Below are 26,546 nucleotides of genomic sequence, written 5' to 3'. Positions count from 1 at the left end.
ATGCATATCTGAGATGAGACTCCAGTGTTCACTAAAATTACTAAGGAGAGGAGCTCTGCTAATTCATTTATGGCAGTACAAATCCCCATGCATCATCACTTGGATGATTCATGATGTATTTACCTAACCAATGTTGCTAATGATCGCTCAGCTGCTTGGAAAAGACATCCAATAATATGGGCAAAATGCTTCATCATTTTCTTTTCTTTCTTTTTTTTTAAGAAATTAAGGGATTGGTGTAAATGGTGCTTATTGGGAAATAGCAGGGATTTTGTTATGGGAAAGGTTCCTTTTGCATCATTTCATTCCCCCAGGCCATCTTAATGCACTCCGTCTTCTCAGCTGTCCTCGTCTACATGGTCACCATCTGCTCCATTTGCATGATGGGCATCACTGACCAAGTAACCATGACAACTGCACAGAGGACTGTCTCCGTGGCCTTAGCATCGAGTGTGGCCGTAGTTAACAATGAGACAGAATTTGGAGGGTTAAGAGCATTTGTGCTGACACGAGAAGTCAGCCAAACATAGTGCTGTTGCAAGAATTACAACACACAAACCCCATGTTTATCACATGCTTGACTTAGTTTTGTTGTTGTTACTTTTGCTTGTCTTTACAGTGCTGCTTTTACTTCTCTCAGAATTATATTTTGTGACAAACTCACTTTGAATGTTTGGCCCACATTTCCATTGAAAGGTTTGCATACACTTTCTTTAAACATAGGTAATGTACATTATATTAGGTGTGTTAAATATATAAAATATACTGAAAATCAATTTAAAATATTTGAATCACTCCAAATAAACAGTATAGGCTATATGATTATTCAGTGGGAATCTCGGAAGATTTTACAGAGAACAAGGTGTATTATATAACCACTCACCGCCTCCCTTTTCTTCTCTCTGTATCTTTTATGAAATTTTATATAAGATGCATATTTCCCATACAAGCAAACTTATATGTTATACATAATGAACATGTGTTTGTATTATAATATAATAGTGTAATTACATTAAAAAGTGGGGGTAATACTAATGAACACACGGTGCATTTAGGTCCATTTATTTGGTTTACTTGATTAACTACCAGAACTTTAAAAATACTTTGTGAATATTACATAGTATATTAGGTTGATAGTCATGAATTTATCGACTATACTGAATGGTTATCGACTACTGAAATGTTGGTATTGTCTCAACCATAAGTCCGAGAGCCGTTTAAAAACATGATTAACAGTTCAGTTAGGGTTGTCCAAACATTTTACAGGAAGTTGTACGTACAGTTAAAGTAAAAAAGCCTGGATCTTATGAAGCTTGACGAAGATACCTGTATTACTGGAAGTGCAACAATGTCATCAGAAGGCCATTAAGTTAAGTTTTTTTCTATCACCTCATGTTCCGTTTACAGCAGCAGGATAAGGCAACAAACATGGCGTCGGGCCAGGGCACTTGCCGGGACCCAAACTGAGCGCCAACAGTTCTTCAAACCCAGCCATTCAGCACCCACTCCACATCCGGCCCCCTGCTCCGACCCCTCAGGGGCCTCCCCACCCGCAGCTGCTATTTGTGAAAAACAGAGGCTACTCTCACACAGTCGCTCTCACACACGGCTGCAATAGCAACACCAGAGACGCCGCGGCCCACTTCAGAGAATGAAGGATTCATAGTCACTGGATACTCCTGGGAGACAGACTGATTGTCCAGGATTTGTGGTTTGCTACAGTTGACAGTTTGCCACCATTTAAATGCCTCTATACTGTAGCTGACGTGTTAGGAACAGAGCTGCCGCCATTGATATTCCTGCTGTTTGGCTCTTAAAATAGCTCTTGCTCTGGTACAGACGCCACTGCGTAACGCTAACCTAGTTTTCTACAAAAAAAAAAATATATATATATAACGATACACACATAAAGACACACTGTTCAAAATATTAGGTTCTTTAGGGATTTGACTTTTTTTTATGTTTTTGAAAGAATTTATTTTATCAAAAATACAGTAAAAGCATTGTTCCACATTGTGAAATATTATTAAAATGTAAAATAACTATTTTCTATTTGAATATATTTTAAAATATAATTTATTCCTGAGATAAAAGCTGAATTTTCAGCATCATTACTCCAGTCTTCAGTGTCACATCCTCATCTAATATGAGGATTTGCTGCTCAATAAACATTTATGATTATTATCAATGTTTAAAAAGTTATGTAAAACATTTTTTCAGGATTCTTTGATGAATAGAAAGTTCAAAAGAACAGCATTTATTTTAAATAGAATCTTTTGTAACAATATAAGTCTTTATTGTGACATTTGATCAATTGAATGCATCCTTGCTGAATAAATGTATTAAGTTCTTTAACACATGATACTTCAGAAATTATTCTAATATGATGGTTTACTGCTTGGAAACATTTTTTATTACTATCAATGTTGAAAACAGTTCAACATTGATAATAATAATAATAATAATAATAATAATGCAACCTTTTTTTTTATTTGTGGTAACCATGATTTTGTTTTAGGATTCTTTGATGAATAGAACGTTCAAAATCAAATAAAAAAAATTATTTACTGTATAGTACTATATTAACCATGTAAAAGTATTCCAGATCATGCAACAGAACATGATAAATAATAATTATATATAATTATTTGACAATTATATATAGTAATAATTATATATAATATATAATTATATACAGCAAATTTGAAATTGCACAGTGAAATAAAACTTCTAGATGTTTGCTTTCCTACACTCCTGCATTTGAATGGAATTGAATGGAGCATTAAGCGTAGTGTCACAACACTTTGAGAAAGCAAGATTTCCCAATGAAATGTGCCCTGTGATTTAAATACCAAAATTTAGGATGCAAATGTGGGATTAGTAGAGGGTAAGCACAGCCGTAAATCTATATTAAGTGTAACTTAAATTAAAGAAATGCAGATGGTATGTTAAAACGTATTTGCATACTTTCGAAGTGAAAGTGATATTTTGCTACTGGGAAGGCTGTATTTTTTTAAGATGCTGACATACCTATACCTACCAAACCACATTAGAGAAGAAATGTTCCGAGCATCACATAATGACAAATTCTTTTCCTCTTTGTTGAAAACAGGTTGACATGCCTAGATAAATTATGCAGTACTCCTGGCCACATTCCAATCAGGGCACAGCAAAGAGTATTATTCCTCCAGTAACTTTGTATTAATAAAAAAATGGCATAACAAAGGGAAATATAGAAAAAGTGGAAAGAAAGCGTAGCTGGGAGCAAGTTGCTCTCAAACCCTCTTATGAACCACGTTAATACATATATTGATTGGGTCATTCCTGTTAGGCAGTACCTTTGAAGCTCTGTAACATTTCTATTACAGAGTATAGAAGATTTTTAGAAATATTATGAGATCAAGCTCAAGCATCTAATATTTAATTATAACTTGCATAACAGGATGTAAATGAAGAGCTAAAGTCAGCCATTGCTCACGGAGACTGACTGAGAGTTAGCTTACATAAGGGCAATCTCTTTAAGTGTTGAAATTTTAATTTCTGCATTGTATTACTCAAGATGGAATGTTGAGTGAATCAAATGAATGATATCACAATACAAACATCACAGAATTCTTCAAATACATTGCTAATAGCGATGCTGTAATAGGATGATGTCATTAAAAAAACTGGCTTTTGTTAGTTAAACTGATATTACGATAGCTAGATCGATAGATAGACAGTAAAGTTTTTTTTAAATGATTTAAACATTGAAAATCAGTTAAAATTTGTGTTTAATCTTTTATCCCATAAATTAAGAAATGACGGGGACATGAAAATGTACTGCATAACCAGAATGACATGTTTTTAAGTGTGTTAACCCAGAGACAAAGTCTACAGGAACTAGAGCGCCTCTCAGATGACTCGACCAGAGCTCCAGTCCACACACTTGAATTCGACACACGGGACAGTGAGACTTTTGTTTCTACAGTGCTGAAAGCAGTGAATGCAAAATCTAAATGTTTTGATTAAATAAATATCTTGGCGTATAGCTTTAATGAGCAATGACACGTCATTCACAAAGTATTTTTTTTTCTTTCTTATTTGGTCAAACAGGTGATGCACAGACAATATTCTGGTCCCTACAAACAGTAAGTGGCTGTGCACAGCATGATGCAAACAGATACATTCCACTGAGCCATTAAGCATTGAACATAAATAACCGATCGTACAGAATGAGTCTCAGGCTGTTATCGGCACAAATGCAAAACATCGAACGTCTTTGGCAGTGGTTCATATTTTGGGCACGGCCAATAGTGGTCTGCTCAAATCCTTAGCCTCGCCGGCCGTGCGAACGCGCAGGTATCCCAGCAGAGACATCGCATGCTGACAATACTCCTCCACCTGTCGGATCTGCTGGTAGTTCAGCACAGTTCTCCAGGCGCTGACCGCTTGCGTGGCGTTCCTGGAGGATACGATGAACGGTTTGGTGGAGGCGTTCGGTCCTGTTGTCATGTTCATAGCAAAGACCTCAATGTCATGATTGGCTGAAAGATTAACAAAGCGGTAAACATTCCGAACAGTTTTTATGGGGTTCTCCACCAGGTCCTCGTAACGTACCGTCAGGTACTTGCCTTTGAACCAGTTGGGGGGGTGAAGAGCCGTTTTGAGAGTTCTAGACGTCTGTTCACAGATCACCTCCATGGCTCCGATGGAGTGGTAATCTGAGCCGTCTTTTTTGTTCATTTTGTGGTTGGGGTCCACAAACGGCACACGACGAATCTTGGGGTCTCTGCTGCGTACGACTTGCAAATTCTCGCGAATGAGTCCGTGTCTAGATTTAATCCTGGAGTTGGCCACCGCCCTGGGGTCTCGGACCAGGTGGATGACTTTCAGATTCAGAGAGGGGTCCTCCATTAGAGGAGCCAGAACGTTAACATCCAAAATGCGGACTCCCTTTATCACTATCGTGTTGTATTTCAGACACTCTTCCTCCAGCATCTGAAGGCTCTGTGGAGGGCACTTTCTACAAACCTTCTCGTCCACCATTCCCACCACATCTTTCCTGTAGGACGAGCAGAAGGGGTAGGAGCAGATGACCTTATTGATGGCGGCGCCAAACAGTCCAAGAGAGGTTATGTTCTTCCCCCCGGGACTGTTGTACAACTGAAAAACTGAGAAATCGCACCTGTAAAGAGAGCTCAGCATGTCCCTGGCTGCTCCCTGGAGGGACACCGCGTCCCCCGGGTACAGCTTCTGCCAAATATGCCACATAGGCTCATACAAGAAAAACACATCTGGGTTTTGGTTGAAGAGCTCCCCGAAAAAAGACGAGCCGGACCTCCAAGTGGTCAGCACGTACACCAGTTGCCTCTTCTTGACCTGCGGGGCTTTGTAAAGGTAACGGATGTCTGATCTGCTTTGGAAGTTCACTCCCTGCACTGGCTGGTTGCATTGCTGAGGCTCTTTGGTCCATTTGTAGTTAGCCAGGTTGAGCATGGTCAGAGCCACCAGCAGAAAATAGGCCAGAAACATGATGATTTTCTTCCGCCGTAGCACTTTCATCACAATTCCAGGGTTGGCTATTATTTTGGTGTGACTTCTCGTGCAAGACTTGTGTTTCCTTCCAAAGCCAGCATTCTTCTCCCATGGTGGTGTGAATTTTAGAGGGTAGGGTTTGTTTCTCATTTATGACACAGGAGAGCCAGAGGTGTCTCAAACAGAGCTGCAGTGTATCACATGCAGCGATGATGACATAGAAGAAAGCGTGACATCTGAGACTGCCCCAAGTCCATGTAATCGATTATCGATTGGGTGACGCGTGGGTGAGGAAGGGATGCCCGACGCTCCAAAATACGAGACGAAACAAAAACAAACCGCACCGCAATGCGCAGGGTTTCATTCGGATACAATACAACGGATGCCGTTCGTATTATTTACCGGCTCACAAAGCGCACTCAAACACATTCCGTTTCGCTTACCGATGAAAAGCGGCGGGGTCTCTCATCCCTAAAACGTTTCTCGTCCGGGTGGGGTAAAAATGGCGATATAGATGCGTGCGCGATCATTTGAGCTCAAGAGACAGATAACCCCATAAGCACAAAGTTCCTTTTAAACACGCAGAATTAAAAGAAAGGCATCTTTCGTCAATGTGGTACCCACAGCCTCAGCTCTGTTGTCCGGGAGTACGCTATGCATTGGTGCTGCACGAATTAAATGGCAGAAAAGGCACACAAGTCCCGCCTCCTTTAAGCGCTGAATGGCGGAATCAGGAGCGTCTTGGCGTTTACTAACAACGCTATTGGTTCGTGTCTACGTCCGTCAAATCTCAATGGCCACAAGAATAACATTCAGTCTCTTTATGCTGCGGCCAAATAATATCATACATTTTTATGTCTGAAAAATTAAGTGTAGACTATCTATGTATAAAATATCCCTTTATACATATTTTAAGACTTTTAAAAAGTGACTGTAAACTGTGTGGATGCTGTGTTCTGGATATCTGATTTATATCTTTAATTATTTAAATACTAGTAAATGATATTATATATAATATAATTGATTTATAATAATATATTATCCTACCTAGTGGTTTTAATGAAAGTTTTTATAAAGCATTATCAAACTTAGTCTTTATTTATTATTTGGCTGGGCTGGAAGTCTTGGTGGGGGTTCCCTTGGTTTGTAAAGGTTGGAAACCGATTAAAACAAGGATTCTTTGGGATTAAAATCAGTGAAAGCAGATTTTTTGTTACATAACTCAAGAACAATGACATAGGGATAGTTAATTCACGACAAACACACTAACAGTGCCTGTTCTGTTGACTATTCTTTGTAGTTAGCGCCACCTGCTGTTTGTTTCTCTCTTTCGCACACTGTGCTCTCCACTTTTAGCCTGCTACTACATTTTCACCTTTACCATATTTGATGAATAAAATAAAGTTATAGTACAGAAAAAGTGATGATATTCCCTCTATCACTCTCTCACATGTGTTTCTGAAGGGAGATTAGGATAATGCAGTAGACAGGCCATTGCAGCACCGCATTAGGCTGGAGTCTTGCCATATTGTGAAGCAAGTTATTGCTTCAACCCAAAAAAGTTGTGTTGTGTGGGAATGCTGGCACACAGAAGGGTCTAGGTGACGCAGACTTGTTTGCCTCTTTCTTTTTCTCTTATTCGTTGTAGACATCATGATGCTGTCCTCACCAGTAGGCCTGTAGTTGTCCATGGACTTACCATGATCAGTGTGTGATGTTTATGCGATTTCCAGATTTGTGGCTTGTTGTCTGATATTTTGGTTATCTAGACCTGCATTAGAAGAAAGCCATGGCGTTAATCACAAGAGGACTCCACAGGCTATTTTTTTGGACCAAGAAACCAAATAGCACAATTACAGGTGAGATTGTGGCTGTTTTGCTTTGTAATTAATTTTTATGAACAGTATGATGGATCATTTATTAATTAATTAATTTTATTATTGTTGTTTTTGCCTGATGTATTATATAATGATATTTTCCACTACTGCATCTGCTGAACTCTGTGTGATTAAAGTTCATTTTCAAATCCTTATTTGTATCAGAGGGTATTAGAGTCAAGGCCGTAACCATGTGAACATTGGGGGGTGGGGGGACCAATTTATTTAAATTTTATAAGCATAAAGAAACAGAACAGTGAATTCAATTCTAGGCCTAATTCTATTTGGGAAATAATCCTTTTGGGACTATTTGCAAACGGTATTTGCGTTCATTTACGTCAAATATATTGTTAGTCCCAAGATTCTTCACATTAGTGAATAAATAAATAGATCTGCTGCTAACATTTGGATTCCCTAGTGGTCTGGTGGTAGAAACCGTGTCAAAGGTTCCGGGTTCTAATCCACCCTCATATCGTTTTTTTTTCTTTTTCATTAAAATCAAAGATGTTCATCAATGATTGTATATTAAGAGCAGGGACACCTGGATCCCTTGAAAACAGGAAGTGAGTGGCTTTGTGTGGTAAGTTGATAATGCGTTTGTTTCACTGGTTCGGCTTGAATAAGCATATTACCATGATTACTTTTTATTTCCTGGAACGATTATTTTGGTTGTTTTTCTAAATTTGCATTCGTTTTTTTTTTTTTTTTTTTTTACATAAGTAAAATGTAAAAACATGTAGGTCACACTTAAGATTAGGGTCAAATTCTCACTTTTATTACTAGCTAATAACTGTGACCTTTGCCTCAATAAACTCCTAATTTCTGTTTATTAATAGTTAGTAAGGTAGTTGTTAAGTTTAGGTATTGGGTAGGATTAAAGATGTAGAATATGGTAAGGCATTAATATGTTCTTAATAATTACTAATAAACTGCCAATATCCTAATAATTTGCACGGTAAAAAGCGAATGTAAATAGTGAGAATTGAACCCTACAAAAGAATAGAGTCTCCGCAATGGCATTAAAGGTCCCATGTATGAAATTTTCATTTTATGAGGTTTTTTAACATTAATATGAATTCCCCTAGCCTGTATATGGTCCCCAAGTGGCTAGAAATTTTGATAGGTGTAAACCGAGTTCTGGGAGAAAATGAAAGCTCAGACGAGCCGATCTGGAATCTTCCCTGTATGTCGTCATACGGGAAATGGTTACCTCCCCTTCCTCTGCTTTGCCCACCCAGAGAATTTGGAGAAAATGGATTCCGTTTATCAGTCGCGATGTCAGCACAGGCATTACAAACAGACTTTTACCTTATGGATTCGACAGCACCGCCACAAACAGTGAGTAACAGTGTTCATTAATGCCTGATCTGTGATCAGTGATTTCTGATGTGTAGCTAATCATTCAAGTTCACACAGACTTTCTTTCGAAATCGTTTAATACTGTCAGTCCTGCCGCTGGCCGTCTTGATGCCCTAAGCGTAATGCATCAGTGAATCAAGCCAGTGACAAAAACGATCAACTTCATATGGTTTGGTTAGTAGCATGAAACAAATCTGTTATTTAAATGATTACAGAGAGCGATTAAAAGAACACTCTTTAATGTTCGGAGCTGTCAATCACACGTCGCGAGTGTATCTGCACACTTGTCCAAACTGCCGTTATAATGAATGACGCTGTTATGCTGCACAACAAAGCTCTTACTGTATTCATGTCGATGTTGTGTTTGCTGTAAGTTGTGGTCAAAGCATTTTGTGAGAGAAATAGTGTTGCAATGACAAGATCACTGCATTCACGGGATCAACAGACTGTCTCTGTATGTAACCAATGCTCAAGCCTTTCATGTGATGGGAAAAGATCGAAAAATAATGCTATAATAAACACTTTCACGATTCGTTCATCTCGATGGCTGTGATGGTAAAAAAAAATTAGTAATTTCGAGAAGGGTTCCACATGTTACAAAGTTCGTAGAATAAGGAGGAAGAAGACAGGGTTGCGTGACTGGGACTCGTGATTATTCAGAACTATCAGATACAAACAAAATAAACTTGTGCTCTCAGTGTTCTTAACAACTCAGTACAATAAAACTTTCTCAGCTATCTTGTGTGCCCAGTCCGTCTCTCTCTCTGGCAGTGCTTGCAGAGTCAGACGGTGCCTGGCTACACCACGCCCCCTCCGCCACATAATCTAATAGGCCTACTCATTTCAAATGCAAAGATGTCAGCCAATCACAACAGTGGGCATTTTCACTGAAGTCTCACATCAGACACGCCCCTTGAAACAGAGAATTCAAGCCAGAGGGCTAATATCAGTATAGAAAAAATGCTTTTTATTTATAAATTATGACATTTTTTGATGTAAAACCATACTAACAATGACCTTTGACGCGCAACGTAAACCCTGCCTACTTTGATTTGATTGGCCATCTCAATCATTTTGACATTGACGAGCGCTGTTAGACCTGAGGCAAACCAGACTAAAAATGTAACTTTTAAACCTTTTTGTCATCCTAACAAACAGAGCGCTGCATAATGAAGTTCAGCAGAGCAATGCAAAAATTTGGCCATTTCTTATTATTGGGGGGGACTTGTCTATTCCTCAATGTGTATGGTGGTTACGGCCCTGATTAGAGTTATACTGTAATCTGATATGATGCTGCTACCATGGCAAGGAAAACAAGTGTTGTGTGTTGATAAATTGTTGAGTACCGCTAGAGCTGCTGATCAAGGCAGTACAGACTCACTTTACTCTCTGGAACTTACATATCATGCCATGAAATTAATAATAACAATGACATTAATAATAAGGACATCTGCTAAAATGGGATAAACAAGCTTTTTGGTGTAGTGTTCTTTAAAAAACATGTGCGATTATGGTGGGTGGTCTAGAAATGTTGTAATAACAGTACTTAAGTTGAATATCAACATTTGATTGTTAAATATAAACCATGTGGACTGGAATGTCTGAGAAAACACACATTAAGGCCTGTACATAGGCTATAGTTAAAGGAGTAGTTCACTTTAAAATAAAAAGAATGACCCCATGATTTACTCACCCTCAAGCCATTCTAGGAGTATATGACATTCTTCTTTCTGATGAACACAATCGGAGTTATATAAAAAAAATATCCTGACGCTTCCAAGCTTTATAATGGCAGGGACGGGGTCCATTGAGTTTGAAGCTCAAAAAAGTGCATCCATCCCCATAAACATACTCCACATATAATCATTTAGTGGAGTATTATTAATAATGTTTTATATATATTAGCTAGGCCTACTTATTGTTGTTGTTGTTCTTATATGTTTTGATCTTATAGGGTCCAAGAATCATTTGCAAAACACTCAGTTTGCCCCATCCTAATAACTCTGTTAAGCGCAAATATAAAATGGAAAATTAAAGTAGGGTTGCACTTTATTTTAAGGTGTCCTTGTTATAGTGCACTTGCAGGGTTCAGGTTTAGGGTTAAGGTTTTGTTTAGGGCTAGTTGCATGTAATTATGCATAATTTACTGCTATTACTATAGAAACTATGTGTAACGTAACAAGGACACTGTAAAATAAAGTGTTACCGAAACTAGCTTAAACAGCGGATGTAACACTCCTGTTTGAGGTGACTCATGACTCTTTCGTGATGGTTGGCATCAACCTTCGAGACTTTGTTGGCTCTGTAAGGGAACAGACAGGGAACCTCCAAAACATGCATAACCTCACTTGAAGTAAGATTATATTAAACTAGAGGAATTATGAGTGGCATACTTAACCTATGTCCTGCTGCAAGGGCCTTGTGAGATGTGGTAACTGATCCTCTTTTCAGAGTGATCAATAATGCAGGTGGCAACCCAGAGGCCGATGAGTCTCTTAAAGGAGTGAGCTCAGTATTGGGTATCAGTGAAGCATTCTTGGGACTTGAAACGGCTGCTTTTCCACCCATTTGCTCCTCCGAAATATTACCTTATTTATCTAAGGAGAGTATCCTTCTTTATTATAGACCGCGCAAAGATCTTTTAGTGCATGGCAGCTGTTACCTGGATCCCTTGAAAACAGGAAGTGAGTGGCTTTGTGTGGTAAGTTGATAATGCGTTTGTTTCACTGGTTCGGCTTGAATAAGCATATTACCATGATTACTTTTTATTTCCTGGAACGATTATTGTGGTTGTTTTTCTAAATGTGCATTCGTTTTTTTTTTTTTTTTAAACATAAGTAAAATGTAAAAACATCTAGGCCACACTTAAGATTAGGGTCCAATTCTCACTTTTATTACTAGCTAATAACTGTGACCTTTGCCTCAATAAACTCCTAATTTCTGTTTATTAATAGTTAGTAAGGTAGTTGTTAAGTTTAGGTATTGGGTAGGATTAAAGATGTAGAATATGGTAAGGCATTAATATGTGCTTTATAATTACTAATAAACTGCCAATATCCTAATAATTTGCATGGTAATAAGCGACTGTAAATAGTGAGAATTGAACCCTAAACTAAAGTGTTACCAACATGTATTTACTTGTCACAGAATAATTATATATTTAAGTACCAAGTAATATTAATTAACAACATACTATAGGGTTAGGATTATGGTTTGGTTTCAGGTTAGTTGCGTGTAATTATGCATAATGTATAGTGATTATTATAATAACTACATGTAACATATGTAACAAGGACTGTAAAATGAAGTGTTACCAATGATTAATTTAAATGTTCATCATAGTTAAAGACACTTATTATAAATAAGGAGCCGAAAGTCCAGTGAATTTATTGCAGATTAGGACTTTAGCACCACTTTGATTTCACCTAAATTTATGACAGCAATTAAACTTAAAGCAATTAAGCACCAATTAAGACGTACCGCAAGCGCTTAATGACCACAGACTCTTAACCCAATGCACACACACACACACACTAATTTGCTATCTTTGTGGGGAGTCTGGGGACTCTCCATAGGCGGAATGGTTTTTATACTGTACAAACTGTGTATTCTCTCCCCTTACACGAACCCTATCATCACACAAAACTTTCTGCATTTTTACATTTTAGAAAAAAACTAATTCTGTATGATTTATAAGCTTGTTTCCTCATAGGAGCCCTCAATTTAGATCCCCCGGTGCCACGAGTCCCCATGAGTGAGTGTGCATTCAGGTTCAAGTCCCCATCGGGATAGAAAAACATGAACACACACATGCTGGTTTCATAATGTAGTTGTCTAAAAACCAGGCATTTTGTATTACAAAGATTGTTGGCTCTTTGATGAATGCTTTGTTCTTCTTCTGTTAGTTGCTTTGGATAAAAGCATCTGCTAAATGCATAAATGTAGATGTTTTTGAGGAGGAATTTTATTTAATATTTATATATTTGTTTTATTTTTTATCATTATTTTTCCCCATCTACACTTCAATTATTTGTAGTGGTTCTATCATGAAATTAAGTTTTACAAAGGTTTGTTTACCTCGTCTTACCATGAGCAAATGCTGCATTGTGTAGAGTCATGCTTAAAACATGAAGGTCTGCTGTCAAACATCTGTCAGCTGAGGTTTCTTGTTCCGCCTCCAGTGAGTTCAACAGCACAGAAGAGACACGCGTGTGGTAGAATGTTATTTTTCAGCACATTCTTCTGTTTTATGAGTGGTGAATTCCAATTTTCCAATCATTCGGTCAGCTGATAAGGTCTTATTACATGGCAGGAGGCGATCATGACCGTGTCTCCTGTATCATCGCTGTCCTCTCGTTCTGCTCTTGTATCTAGTCGCTCTAGTTATGAAACAAATTAAACGGCTCATTTTATCATATACAGTATATCCTTTATCAAAGGCCTTCCAGATTGTGTGTTTATGGTTGTGTTTGTGTGAGAATATTGTTATCTGAGCTTTGATGATAAAACCAATGAAATGTTGAGCATTTTATTTTAGGTCACAAAGTTATTTAAGTATAAAGTATGCTCACATGTCACAGCTAGTTAGTACAAGGAACGAATGTCATGACAGTTTCAGCTGACACAGCATTGGGTTGGGCGTTAAACGTTAACTTCAGATCTGTCTTAGTACGAAGCCTCGCCTTTAATAGACATTACAGGCCAAAGGTCTCTTACCTCACCACTATCTTCATGAGCTCCACATACGCAGTTGGAGAGGACAGATGTCACTTCAGTGGATTCGATTGGAATATCTGCATCTGTTCTAGGGCAATCTCAAGCTGAGTCGTGGGGCTTTTTAGGAGAAAGGTATCGTTTTCACAATGCCGGCATTCAAGCATCGATTTTACTGTTTATCTCATCAAAACATGCTAGTTTTTATGTGTCCCGTAGCTTTCGAGTTCTGATTATTTACTGATACTTCTTTGATTGATAATAGGAAACTGATGATTCAGTGAGCTTATTCTTGTAACTTGTAGATGCTATAAAATACTGCTGGGATGTTGACCTCTCCTACAGTGTGACATGCCAGACTAGCGTTTTGCTAATTCTTTTAGTTGTTTTTCCAGCAGCTTTTATGGTTTCATATTATTTAAAATGGATACGTGGAATATTTGTACTTTTAAAAATGTATGTATCACACCTCAGCACCATTTCAAATGAACCAGTGAAGAACCGGTGAAACCTAAAATCTTGATGCTGATGTAAAAAAAAAAAAAAAGATAATTTACATGTTATACACTAGAATTTTTTTATGAAATTAATATTATCACTATGCAAGGATGCATTAATATAATCAGAAGTGACAGTAAAGGCATTTATAATGTTTTCAGATTCAAATAAATGCTGTTCTTTTGAACAAAGAATCCAAAAAAAAAAAAAATCTATTACTGTTTCCACAAACATATTAAGCTGTTATTAAGCTCAACAATGATAATAATCATAAATGTTTCTTAAGCATCAAATCATCAAGTTAGAATGATTTCTAAAGGATCATGTGACACTGAAGACTGGAGTAAGGACATCACATGAATACATTTTTTTTTTATCAAAATAGAAAACATAATTCTAAATTGTAATAACATTGTAATAAAATTGTAATAACTGTTTTTATTGTACACTGTAAAAAAGTGTCATTTTTTAGAAAGAAAACAAGTAGTTGTGGTTGCCCAAAAATAAAATGTACATGTTAAAAAATAACATGTACATTTTACAATTTAAAACTGTAATTTACAAGGTTTTTTACCTTTATAACATACTGGCAAAGACCATAATAATAAAACTGGTGGTAAAGAGAAAGCCACATGATGAATCAAAGTTCATCACAATTAGCTTGAAATAAGAAGTTGTTTTACTCTATTTTACAGAAAAATCATATGAAATGTAAGGTTAGATCTATTATAGTTTTTCCCTGTGTGTAATAGTAAGGGAACTTACTGTTAACCTATTAATAGGTTTTTATTGTAGCATTTTTACAACCTTTTTACAGTTAAAATTACAGCATTTTTACAGTGTATTCTTGATTATATTCAAACACAAAAAACCCTCAACCTTTTGAACGGTAGTGTACGTCAACTACCATACAACTGCATTTTGTGAAGTATTTTTACCAGTTGTGTCCATCATGGATTTGCTTATCATAGAGATACAGCAGTGGGCAAACAGGGTAGCGCACAAACTCTCTGTGTGGGCCTTTTTGACAGGTCTTTTGCATGGTGAGGACTGCTGTGAAGAGACCAGCATGGAGAACAACGTCACACAGATCTCCCGAGAAGATCTGGATGAACTGAGAGAGGCTTTCAACAAAATCGGTCAGTAAAACTCTGTCTGAATCTAGGTTTAGTTAATTGTGCATTGGAACCTGTGAAATGTGCTTGAATCACCTGACTTGATGCTTGTGAGGTGTCAAATATTACAGAAGATTACAATAACTGAGAACAAAAATGTGTTTTGATGGCTGATCGCCATATCACGTGGTTCTACACACATAATTTATCGTTTTTTAAGTCAAAGATTTTGGTAGCACTTTATTTTACAGCCCTGTTTCCCCATGTGCTTATAATCAAGTAATTGCAATAACTGGGTGATAACTAGGTACCCTTAACCCCTGTAGTTATATTACCCAGTACTTTCTTAGGTACCACTGTAAGTGGGTCAAAGACAAGACGTCACAATTAACTAATTAAGTTTACAAAAGTCATTTTATATACATAAAAAACATGTTAAATGCAAGTAAAGTGTCTACTTTAATTTTTCATATAACTTTTGTCAAAATAAAATGTCAACGAATGGTAATAATTTTCCAAAGTGTAAAACTGTCATTCAGCGTAATGGTCCGGACTTTGATTTTGCCATTACATCTTTACATAAACATAAAAAATACCAAGTTAAAAAATATATATTTGTTTACTTGGCATTTTCAAATAAGTGTTGGCTGTGTTATATTAAAAAGGACTGTCTTATTTATTTATTTAAGTATTTAAATAACATGGGGACTTTTGTCCCAAAAATGCAGTTTGTAAGTGATCATTCAGTGTAACATCAAGAAGCCATTCTGAAATCCTATATAAAACAAATTTGACAGTCTGTGACATCATCAAAAGGCACCCTGAAGACAATGTGGTGCTGCAGAAAAGTGAATTCATTGCTCTTAAATATTTGATAATTCCATCTTTTCATGGTGCGGTAGCCTAAGTTACAAAAACGCATGTCATTCAGTGAAATGCCAAAAAAACAGTTATATTGTTAGATTGTTTGAAAAATAAGTTGTGAATAATTGTGATTAACTTTACTGGTCAAACTCACTGTTTGATAAAAGTGGCCAGTTGATGGCCTGCAATTTAAGCTGAAGTAGAAGTTTCGTCATTCAGGGTAATGTGTTTTTCATTCAGTGTAATGCTAATTCTCTGTTACACCAAAGTGTCATCCATTACACTGAATGACAGTATCACTGTATAAAAAAACAATTTTAGAATTTTATTTATATTACAGATCAATGAGGAATGTTTAGCACATACAAATGTCTTCAAATTAATAAATATTATAATAAAAAATTTTGTATTGTTTAATTTGTGTTAATGATTCATTTTAGATGCCCACGAACAGAGAGAGTTGAAAGGCCCTGTAACATCCCAAAAGGCCAAAAAGTAAATGCAGACCCTGTAGCTATAGGGTGGCACTCTTAAAGCCCATTCACACCAAGAACAATAACTATTATGATAATTACAACGGTAATTATATCAGCATCGACACGATAACCCTGTTCATTCTAAGCATGTAGGCTACTGTAGTTTTGTTGTCTGATGCTTTAAATGCTGAAGCTCTTTGAAGCGGTATGGATTCTGATTGCCTGTCAATGCTTATCGTTCATTAGCTGGAAAAATTATCGCTCTGAAAGTGATTCCACTATATTGTTTCTCTGTGCCGGTTTTGTTATAGTTGTGGTGTGGACTACTATTATTTTATATTTAGAATGATTTGTTTTTAACTATACCTTTATCTTTATCATTATCGTTATCATACTTGGTGTGAACAGGCCTTTAGCAAGGAAAAGAGAAAGGTTATTCAGGATTGTGATTGTCAGAATAATAGCTCACCAATATTTCTGATCAGGGAGTTCCCCCTCACTACGGTATGTCACAAGTTAAAAAAAGACCATTGAGGGGATTCTCTTCCCAAAATACCAATCCTGATAACATAATTTATGTTGGGAAACAAAAAGTATTCATAAATATAGCTGCAAGGAGTAATTTTTGGAGCCGAGCAAATCGGAAACAAAGTGACAAGCTAAACAAGCAGGGAGCATCAGAACAGAAATGCTTATTATTTTTCAACATCTGCTTCTACCGTCATTTACTCAGGAATACTATTAAACTAATTTAATGATGCAGACTAATACTAAAAACATTGCAATTATGGGAACAATAGCAATATTATCTCCCTTTTTGGCAAAATGTCATTCAGAGTAACAAACCATGGTCATTCAGCGTAACAGATATATTTATTTAAAAATGAAACAATATATAAAAGAATAAGTGATTATACTAAATTTTATTATATTTTAAATGATTTTCACTTCAAAAACTTCTTGCTGACAAATGGGTAAAACCCAGTGGTTTGAAGGATAGTGGCAAAGTATAAAGATTTAAAAAAAAATTACAATAAATTAGTATTTGAGGGCTGCACTGTGATCCTTATATAGGGTCTTTTAATATGTCATCAAATTATTCCCATTTAAAATATGCCTAATAAGATTTTATGATACATAAATATTGTTACACTGAATGACATTTTAGTGGGTTTCTTCTCATTATTTTTTGCTCAGAAAAATATATAAAATTTAACAGGACACATTCTAATGTACAGGGAAAAAAACTCTTAATTTTAAGCCGTATTGCACATTTATTTTTTGATGCTTGAATACCCCTTTTCGTCTTTGACATAAGTACATGTACACTGTAAACCTGAATAAGATGGCAAAGCTAAAACAAATTGCCTCAATTTTTTTTTAAGGTAAGAAATCTAAAGTTTAAGTAAGCAGAACTTGCAGATTTTTATTTTGTAATCATACATTTTAATTGCTCTAAACTTGAAATATTTGAGTAAGCTAATTTATACATTTAAATTAATAATATAATATAATCTCAAATTTTAGTAGCGGAAACTTGACTAGCTTTAACTAGCTAATGCAATAAATGCCACCTTGCTAATTGGTTACACAATGCTTTGGTAGCATTAGCATTATAGCACTTGCTGAATGAGGACAGCAATATAATACATCTAACATATATCTGTTCTCAAACTAAGCTCATGCTACACTCATCACCATGAAGGTAGCCCTACAAAAACAAACAACATAACAGAAACTCTTCTAACTAGCATAACAAAACATTAAACACTACTAAATCTCCAACCCATTCTCACTCCCAAGGCATCAAAATCCGAAGCATGGTCAAGTGCCTTCCGTGTCACAACGAAGACGCCAAAGTCACCCCTAGGCTTCACTATATTGACGCGCTGAGGGCTCCATTGATTTCAGTTGTTTACCCAATGCGTCAGATCAAGACGCATTTTATTCTTTGCATTTGTAAAAGCATACATGATTTTATTCATATTTTATTCATATTTAAAGGTTACTTTTATATTTTGGAGCAACTAACCCAACTCCTACCCTAAACCTACCCACTCCTAAACAATATAGAAACACATAACAGGCAAATAGAAGTACAGTCACATCTATTTATTGCAAAAACTGACGAAAAACAGTATAAAAGTATTAACTCATGTTGCATTCCAAGTCTTCTGAAGTCACACGATGTCTTCATGTAAAGAACTGAGTTGATCTTAATGTTTTAATCGCTGAAATGATGATCCCGCCGCTCCGTTAACGCATTCATTCATATCTCATTCAAATAATACACACGCCTCTTTAGCATGACACAATCGGTCACAAGACACACGAGAACCAATGACATTTTACAATCAAAGCTGACGTAATGACGCAATTGGTCACGAGACATACTAGAGCCAATGCAATTTCACTATGAAAACTGACCTAACGGGCGGCAATATTTGAAATTTTATGTGTTCGTGATCTTCTGCGGATGGTGACGCAGATCGCTTTTGGGGATTTCCTTCACACAAATCAATCGCTTGGCCTCGGAATATTTGTAGTTTTTGAATAAATTGTGCATGCAGTCGACTCTGCCTGTTATATCTGCATTTTATACCACACAAATGGGTAGGTTTAGGGATGGAATGGGGTTGGGTTACATGTTAAAACGTGTCTAGATAGCGTAAATAAAATGATGCTGGCTGATTAAATTGAGAATCACAGTCCAACATGTCATAATGGCAAAATCATAACCCAATATATGATCATCATGACGATAACGTTCCCATGCCCAACGCGTCTGTGTCTGACGGCAAAGGTTTCTCGTTGAAATGAATGGAGCACTCGGCGCGTCAATATAGTGACGCCTAGGGGTACCTTTAGCGTCTTTATTGTGACGCGGAAAGCACTTGACCATGCGTCGGAATTTGACGCCTTGGGAGTGAGAACGGGTTGAAATCTCCCATTTAACTTATCTTGCAACAAACAACAAAAAAACAAAAAACATAATATAACACTTAATTTTGGCATTTACTGTGCCTTTTGAGTGTCATGGCAAAGCATGCTGGGAAATAGAAATACCAGCCCATTCTCGGTTAAATTTAAGTTAGTCTGAATTAAAAGAAACAAGTTCATAAAACTAAAAACAATGAAACAATTCATTACTTAAAATGTGTCAATTTTGGGAACTCAAAAGAAAAATAAAGTTGTTAATTTGTTTGAACCAATTTGTTTAATTTGAGTTGGCTCTACTCAAATCAAACCTTTACAGTGTAAAATAAAGAGCAACCAAGATTTTCTGCTATGAAGAATTCAGCTACTATAAATAGTATGATTAAAACTGTTGTTCATTCTAGATATTGATAACAGTGGCTTTGTAAGCGATTTTGAACTTCAAGAGCTCTTTCGAGAGGCCAGCTTTCACCTTCCGGGATACAAGGTACGGGAGATTGTGGAGAAATTCATTGCTGGTGATACCAACAAAGACGAGAAGATCAGTTTTGAAGAGTTTGTTGTGGTAAGCCTGATTATGAGTTTTTGCCTTATCTTGAAGTGTTGATGAGTTGTTATAGGTCAAAGTATACCTCAGCTGCTCGTGTCACTGTTGCACTTTGAAAGCTCAGATCTCACTACATTTTTCAGATATACCAAGAGCTTAGAGGTAAAGAAGTGAGAGAAACATTCCGCAAGTCCATCTCCAGGCGGGATGGGATTCGGTCATTTGGAGGAACATCAAAGATCTCAAGTGAAGGAACACAGCATTCTTACTCAGGTGGTGACATTTCCATTCCTTACACTCTAGGTTCCAAAAAAAGGATGTTTTTGCAGTGATGCCATAATAGAACCAGTTTTTCTTAGTGTTGAAAAAGTCCCTTTAAGACAAGTCATTCACTTGGCAGTCATTTTTGCCTCTTGGGCATCCAAGTGCAGCTCCTATCTCTTTGAATGGGGAAACATCGAATTTCCAAAACTGTTCGCCAAGCTTACAATTAAATTTCATATTTGAAATCACCAATGAAAGCTGACAACAACTGCCTCATAAATTTGGTTTTTAAACGATCGAATCATGACAAAAAACTGCACTTTTCAGCCTGGACAAAGCTAATGCACATGCGCAATCGCAAACACGTCTCAGAACACTGCCTGTTACTATAGCAACCGGAGCTTCTAACAGAAGCTGCAGTGACGCAATGACTTTACTAATAAACGATTGGCTATTTCATTTAGAAGGCGTTGCACTTTCTTCCATTCATAAGTATCAAAGTGCACCGTCTTCTTTGGTGTGGAGAACATTTTTATAATCTAAAGAACCTATATAAACTCTTTTGTGCACAAGAAAGGTTCCGTGGATGTTAAAGGCTCTTCATGGAAAATGACAATAATTTTTTGGAGACAGTCAATAGTCAAGAGACAGTCAAGAGTGTAGACAGTCAATATGAAATTGAAATGTACCTTACTTTCATTCTTAACTTTTTTCCCCACCAGCATTTACTTCAAAAGTTGCCAGCCAGCCTAGTGCATTTTTAATCATATTCATAAAACCTTCACAGTCCCCGGAATATTTTGTTGTATGAATATGAAAACAGACAATATATCTTAAGAAAGAACAGAGTGCCTGCTTTTTACAGTGTCCCTGTTACACATTTTACATGTACTGTAGTTACTATAGTAATAACAGTTATGCATAGTGCAACTAACCCAAACCAAACTTTAACCCTAACCCTAGTTATATAGTAAGTACATGTAGTTAATTAATTGTTAACTAGTAACAAGGACACCTTAAAATAAAGTGTAAACAAAAATAGTAATACAATTTATTCTAGCTTCATTCATTCTTTTTTATCAACATTGAATGTGGGTAAGTTTCATAAAAAAACTAATACAAATAAAAATAAAAATAAATTTTGATCAAAAAGCGGAGAAAATAATTTTTTGGTCAAAGACTTCATCTGGATCGGATTCAGAACGATGATCAAAACATTGGAGTAGATCAAGTCCATCAACACCCTCAAAGCTTCACAGTCCTATACCTCTGTGGATTTGAGAGTTAATTTAGTAACGTTAGGCAGTTTTGATTTATATGCTGTTTAATGTTTGATGATCATGTTAGATTACTTGTGCGTAAGCGATGCCTCTATCTGCTCCTTCTGGTTTAAGCAGATCTTCTTCTCTTGGTTTTGGATCTGTAGATTCTGTACTATTTCAAAAGATGCCTAACAGCGCCCCTAACTTATAACAGTGAAAACAGGGATTGCAGGAAAAACAGGAAAGTGGTGGGGAAGCTTTGTCTCAAAAATGATAGAAAATCTTGTCAATGGCGGGGAAACAGTAAATGCAAATTTAAAAAAAAAAAAAAAAAAAAAAAAACATGTGTCTTCATTCATCAAGATGTAATAACTTGCTTTGCCTCATTTTTTCATATCATAAATAACTCCAGCCGCCCACCTCCATTCTGCCATGTAATCACCATCAAATTAATTCCTGTTGAATAAATTACGTCCGGCTCTATGCATATTTCCTTATTGAATGTCCTGTTTCATTTGGCAACACATAAAGCCTCTGAGCAGTTCTTGTTTCAGAAAAATCAAACCCTTTTTGAACAGTTTGAAATGAGATTCGTCAATCAATGATCCCTCACACAAGTGGACCAAATGTCTTTTCCCTAATGTTTTGTTTTTATAAACGGTTCTCAGATGAAGAAAAAGTGGCCTTTGTGAACTGGATCAATAAGGCCTTGGCAAAAGATCCTGACTGTCAACATCTGATCCCAATGGACCCGGAAACTGACAGTTTATTCAAATCCGTAAAAGATGGAATATTGTTGTGGTAATACTGGTTTACTGTGTAATGTTTTATTTGTTTGTTGTGCTGTTCAATACACTGCTATTAATTATTCATCACATTTACTGATTATTAAGAGTTCATGTTTAACAACCTCTTGGCGATTTCTTCGCAGCAAAATGATCAACCTCTCGCAGCCGGACACCATTGATGAGCGGGTCATCAACACAAAGAAATGCACTCCGTTTACAATGACTGTAAGTGCTCTCACTTTTGAAATCCAACAAAGAGGTCACATCAGAATAAAGATCTTTGAAAACCTCACCTAATGGCTGATTCTTAGCCCCCATGTTACATTTTCGCCTAAAATCAAAAATAAAATTTATAAAATATTACCCAGTTTGGTAACACTTTATAATAACTACATGCTATGAAGCATTAGTTAAGCATCCATTAATATTTAATTCATCATTTATAAAGCATTAATATACATTAATAGACAGTTTATAAATACAGCTATATATGCTTTATCCTTGATTTATAAATATATCTATAATGTGTTTAATAATTGTCTTTTCATACTTTATAAATGAGCAATTTATCATTTCTAAATTAAGTATTACATTATTTACAAACCAGTTATTTAGGAGTTGTCAGTGGTTCATCAGATCATTTAGAAAGTGTAAGTAAAGGATTAATAAACTATTTAAATGTACATTTATACATCTTATTAGTTAGACACATAGTAATAGTTGCTGGTATTTACTGGTTTGTAAATAATGTAATACTTAATTTAAAAAATTATAAATTGATAATTTATAAAGTATGAAAATACATTTATTAAACACAATATAGATATGCTTATGAATCAAGAATAAATCATTTATAGCTGTATTTATAAACTGCTTAGTAATGTCTATTAATGCTTTATAAATGATGAAATTACTATTTACTAAAGCTTAACAAATGTTTCATAGCGTGTAGTTATTATAAAGTGTTACCCAATAAGGTCCCATCAGTAAATGCATTAACATTAACTTGAGTGATTTTTTAAAGAATTTATTCATCTTTTCAAATACAGCTGTTCATTGTTAGTTCATGTTAGCTCAGGTCCATTATGAATAAGATTAGCTGATACAACTTTTGATTTTGATAATGTATTAGTAAACGATGAAATTAACTAAGATTAATAAATGCTGTAGAAGTATTTTTTATTGTTAGTCAATGTTAAAGCTGCAGTCCGTGACTTTTTTGTGCTCCTCCGCAGCAGTTCTGAAATAGACCCACTATAAACACTTATTATAAGTGTACCATAATGATTCAAGGTAAGACAAAAACACTGTTCGGAAAATGGATTCATGTTGTACATTCTCATTATAAAAATGTTGTAAATCTTGAACAAAAAAAAAGTTACGGAGAGCAGCTTTAACAAATGTTAACAAATGTAACTATTGTAAAGTGTTGCCATTTTCTTTTTATTCAAAATACATACATTTAATAACTTGTTTATTATTTTATTTTGGGTCAAATATAACCTGGACATGTTCTTGACATGTTTTGTGAGATTCACCCTAATGCACTTATTAATCTTTCTTCATTATCTTTAAGACCCATTCACACAAAGAACGATAGCTATATAGATAACGATAATAACTGTAGCAATCCACATCACCACACGATAACATTCTATTTATTATAAGCACGCGCTGAAGTTATGTTGTCTGTCATTTTAAATGCTTGAGTTCTTTAATTCAGGTGGATTATGATTGGCTATCAATGTTTTTAGTGATTCCAACGATATCGTTATTTTGTGTCCTTATCGTTATAGTTGTGTATCGTTATAATGTGGACTACTCTCATAGAATATGATTATTAAAATGTTATAGTTATAGTTATAATAATTGGAGTAAATATAGAATATTTATTAAAATGAAAGATGTTTGGATTAGAGACATATTTTGACAACAAATAATGTTCTATTTATTCTATTATATACTAATACAGGAGAATCTGATGCTGGCACTTAACTCTGCTTCGGCTATTGGCTGCACGGTGGTCAACATCGATGCTCAGGACATGAAAGCAGGGACCCCTCACCTCGTGCTTGGCCTCCTCTGGCAAATCATAAAAATCGGCCTCTTCGCTGACATTGAGATCTCAAGCAATGAAGGTCATTACTCTGCTCTAATAGCCTAAATTGATTTCTGGCAATCATGGTGCCATCCTATGGAGTTACTTATTGCTGCCATAAATAAATAAAAGCATGCATGTATGTGAGTGACTGATTAAGAGGTTTCAATAACGTGTGTCTGTGTATTTATCTGTGTGTAGCTCTAATTGCATTGCTCGGTGAGTCAGAAGAGCTGGACCAACTGATGGCAATGTCCCCCGAGGACCTTTTGCTGCGATGGGTCAACTATCACCTCAAAGCTGCTGGCTGGCAGCAAATCAGAAACTTTAGTGAAGATATCAAGGTACTTTATGCTTCATAACAGAACTCATCATTAGTCGCTCAGTCATTACTGATAAATCACTCTGTTAGAACTAGGCTTTGAACTGAAGTTTACCATACAGCATTTGTTTTTTTCCTGAATATATTTCAAATACACTACCATTCAAAAGTTTGGGGTCATTGAGATTTTAATTTATTTATTTTATTTATTTATTTATTTATTTTTTTAAAGAAACTAATACTTTATTTCAGCAGGGATGCATTAAATTCATCAAATGTTACAGTAAAGTACAGAGCCCCTAAAGGGACATGGTGGTGGGAAAAAAAGTAAAGTTTCTCGAGGGAACGCAAAACATTTTGCAAGAAAAAGCAACGTTTTTTGGGGGTTCGCAAAACATGTTGTGAGAGAACGCAAAGTTTCTCGGAGGAGTGCAAAACATTTTGCGAGAGAATGCAACGTTTTTTGGTGGAACGCAAAACATTTTGCGACAGAATGCAAAGTTTCTCGGGGGAATGCAAAACATTTTGTGAAAACACGCAAAGTTTTTTGAGGGAACATAAAACACGCAAAGTTTCTTGAGGGAATGCAAAACACGCAAAGTTTCTCGGGGGAATGCAAAACATTTTGCGAGAGAATGCAAAGTTTCTCGGTGGAAAACAAAACATCTTGTGATAGAATGCAAAGTTTCTTGGGGGAATGCAAAACATTTTGCGAGAAAATGCAATGTTTCTTGGGGGGACACAAAACATTTTGCAAATACGCAATGTTTCTTGGGGAACGCAAAACCTTTTGCGAGAGAATGCAAAGTTCTTGGTGGAACGCAAAACATTTTATGAGAGAACGCAAAATATCTCAGGGGAACGCAAAACATTTTATGAGAGAACGCAAAATATCTCGGGGGAACGCAAAACATTTTGCGAGAGAACGCAAAGTTTCTTGGGGGAACGCAAAACATTTTGCGATAGAATGCAAAGTTTCTTGGGGGACGCTAAACATTTAGCAAAAACACGCAAAGTTTCTAGGGGAACGCAAAACATTTTGCGAGAGAATACAAAACTTTCTCGAGGAACGCAAAACATTTTGCAAGAAAATGCCATTTTTATCAGCGGAGTGCAAAACATTTTGCGAGAGAATGCAAAGTTTCTCAGGGGAATGCAAAACATTTTGTGAGAGAATGCAATGTTTCTTGGGGGAACGCAAAACATTTCGCAAAAATGCAACGTTTCCCAGGGAACGCAAAATATTTTGCGAGAGAATGCAAAGTTCGCTGTGGAATGCAAAACCTTTACGAGAGAACGCATAGTTTCCCAGGGAACACAAAACATTTTGCGAGAGAATGCAAAGTTTCTCGGGGGAATGCAAAACATTTCGTGAAAACACGCAAAGTTTCTTGAGGGAACACAAAACACGCAAAGTTCATTGAGGGAACGAAAAACACGCAAAGTTTCTCGGGGGAATGCAAAACCTTTTGCGAGAGAATGCAAAGTTTCTGGGGGGGGAGCAAAACATCTTGCGATAGAATGCAAAGTTTCTCGTGGAAAGCAAAACATTTTGCGAGAAAATGCAAAGTTCTTGGTGGAACACAAACATTTTATGAGAGAACGCAAAGTATCTCGGGGGAACGCAAAACATTTTGCGAGAAAATGCTATGTTTCTTGGGGGGACACAAAACATTTTGCAAAAACGCAAAGTTTCACGGGGAACGCAAAACATTTTGCGAGAGAACGCAAAGTATATCAGGGGAACGCAAAACATTTTGCGATAGAATGCAAAGTTTCTTGAGGGAACACAAAACACACAAAGATCATTGAGGGAACGAAAAACACGCAAAGTTTCTCGGGGGAATGCAAAACATTTTGCGAGAGAATGCAAAGTTTCTGTGGGGGAGCAAAACATCTTGCGATATAA

At 36.2% G+C, this 26,546-nt stretch overlaps 2 protein-coding genes across 4 annotated transcripts in view; one reads left to right on the top strand and one right to left on the bottom strand.

Annotated features, from left to right (window-relative positions):
- Positions 1-3,187: 3,187 nt before the first annotated feature.
- chst2a (carbohydrate (N-acetylglucosamine-6-O) sulfotransferase 2a) lies at positions 3,188-6,172 on the bottom strand. Its single transcript, XM_079818435.1, has one exon. It carries the CDS (start codon positions 5,665-5,667, stop codon positions 4,273-4,275), a length of 1,395 nt encoding a protein of 464 aa, XP_079674561.1. The 5' UTR covers positions 5,668-6,172; the 3' UTR covers positions 3,188-4,272.
- Positions 6,173-7,083: 911 nt separating this feature from the next.
- pls1 (plastin 1 (I isoform)) overlaps positions 7,084-26,546 on the top strand; it is a 31,097-nt gene continuing 11,634 nt past the window's right edge. Inside the window, exons 1-9 of one of the 3 annotated variants that reach the window (XM_079820544.1) lie at positions 7,084-7,376; positions 11,379-11,454; positions 14,996-15,103; positions 19,761-19,921; positions 20,047-20,176; positions 22,098-22,230; positions 22,361-22,442; positions 24,190-24,355; positions 24,517-24,659. In XM_079820544.1, coding sequence (XP_079676670.1) covers positions 15,034-15,103; positions 19,761-19,921; positions 20,047-20,176; positions 22,098-22,230; positions 22,361-22,442; positions 24,190-24,355; positions 24,517-24,659 — 885 coding nt within the window. In that variant the 5' untranslated portion in view covers positions 7,084-7,376; positions 11,379-11,454; positions 14,996-15,033. Of the gene's footprint in view, positions 7,377-11,378; positions 11,455-13,305; positions 13,602-14,995; positions 15,104-19,760; positions 19,922-20,046; positions 20,177-22,097; positions 22,231-22,360; positions 22,443-24,189; positions 24,356-24,516; positions 24,660-26,546 lie in introns of those variants that run through there. The other 2 variants (XM_079820542.1, XM_079820543.1) reach the window with 2 other exon arrangements.

Source organism: Gobio gobio, assembly GCF_949357685.1.
Source record: "Gobio gobio genome assembly, chromosome: 6".
In the NCBI taxonomy this organism is placed as follows: domain Eukaryota; kingdom Metazoa; phylum Chordata; class Actinopteri; order Cypriniformes; family Gobionidae; genus Gobio; species Gobio gobio.
Note: the sequence above shows the minus strand (reverse complement) of the source record. Positions and strands in the feature narration are given on the sequence as shown.

Bases quoted from the DNA above. Each gene is read 5' to 3' on its own strand.
- chst2a (XM_079818435.1), bottom strand. From the start codon at position 5,667: ATGAGAAACAAACCCTACCCTCTAAAATTCACACCACCATGGGAGAAG.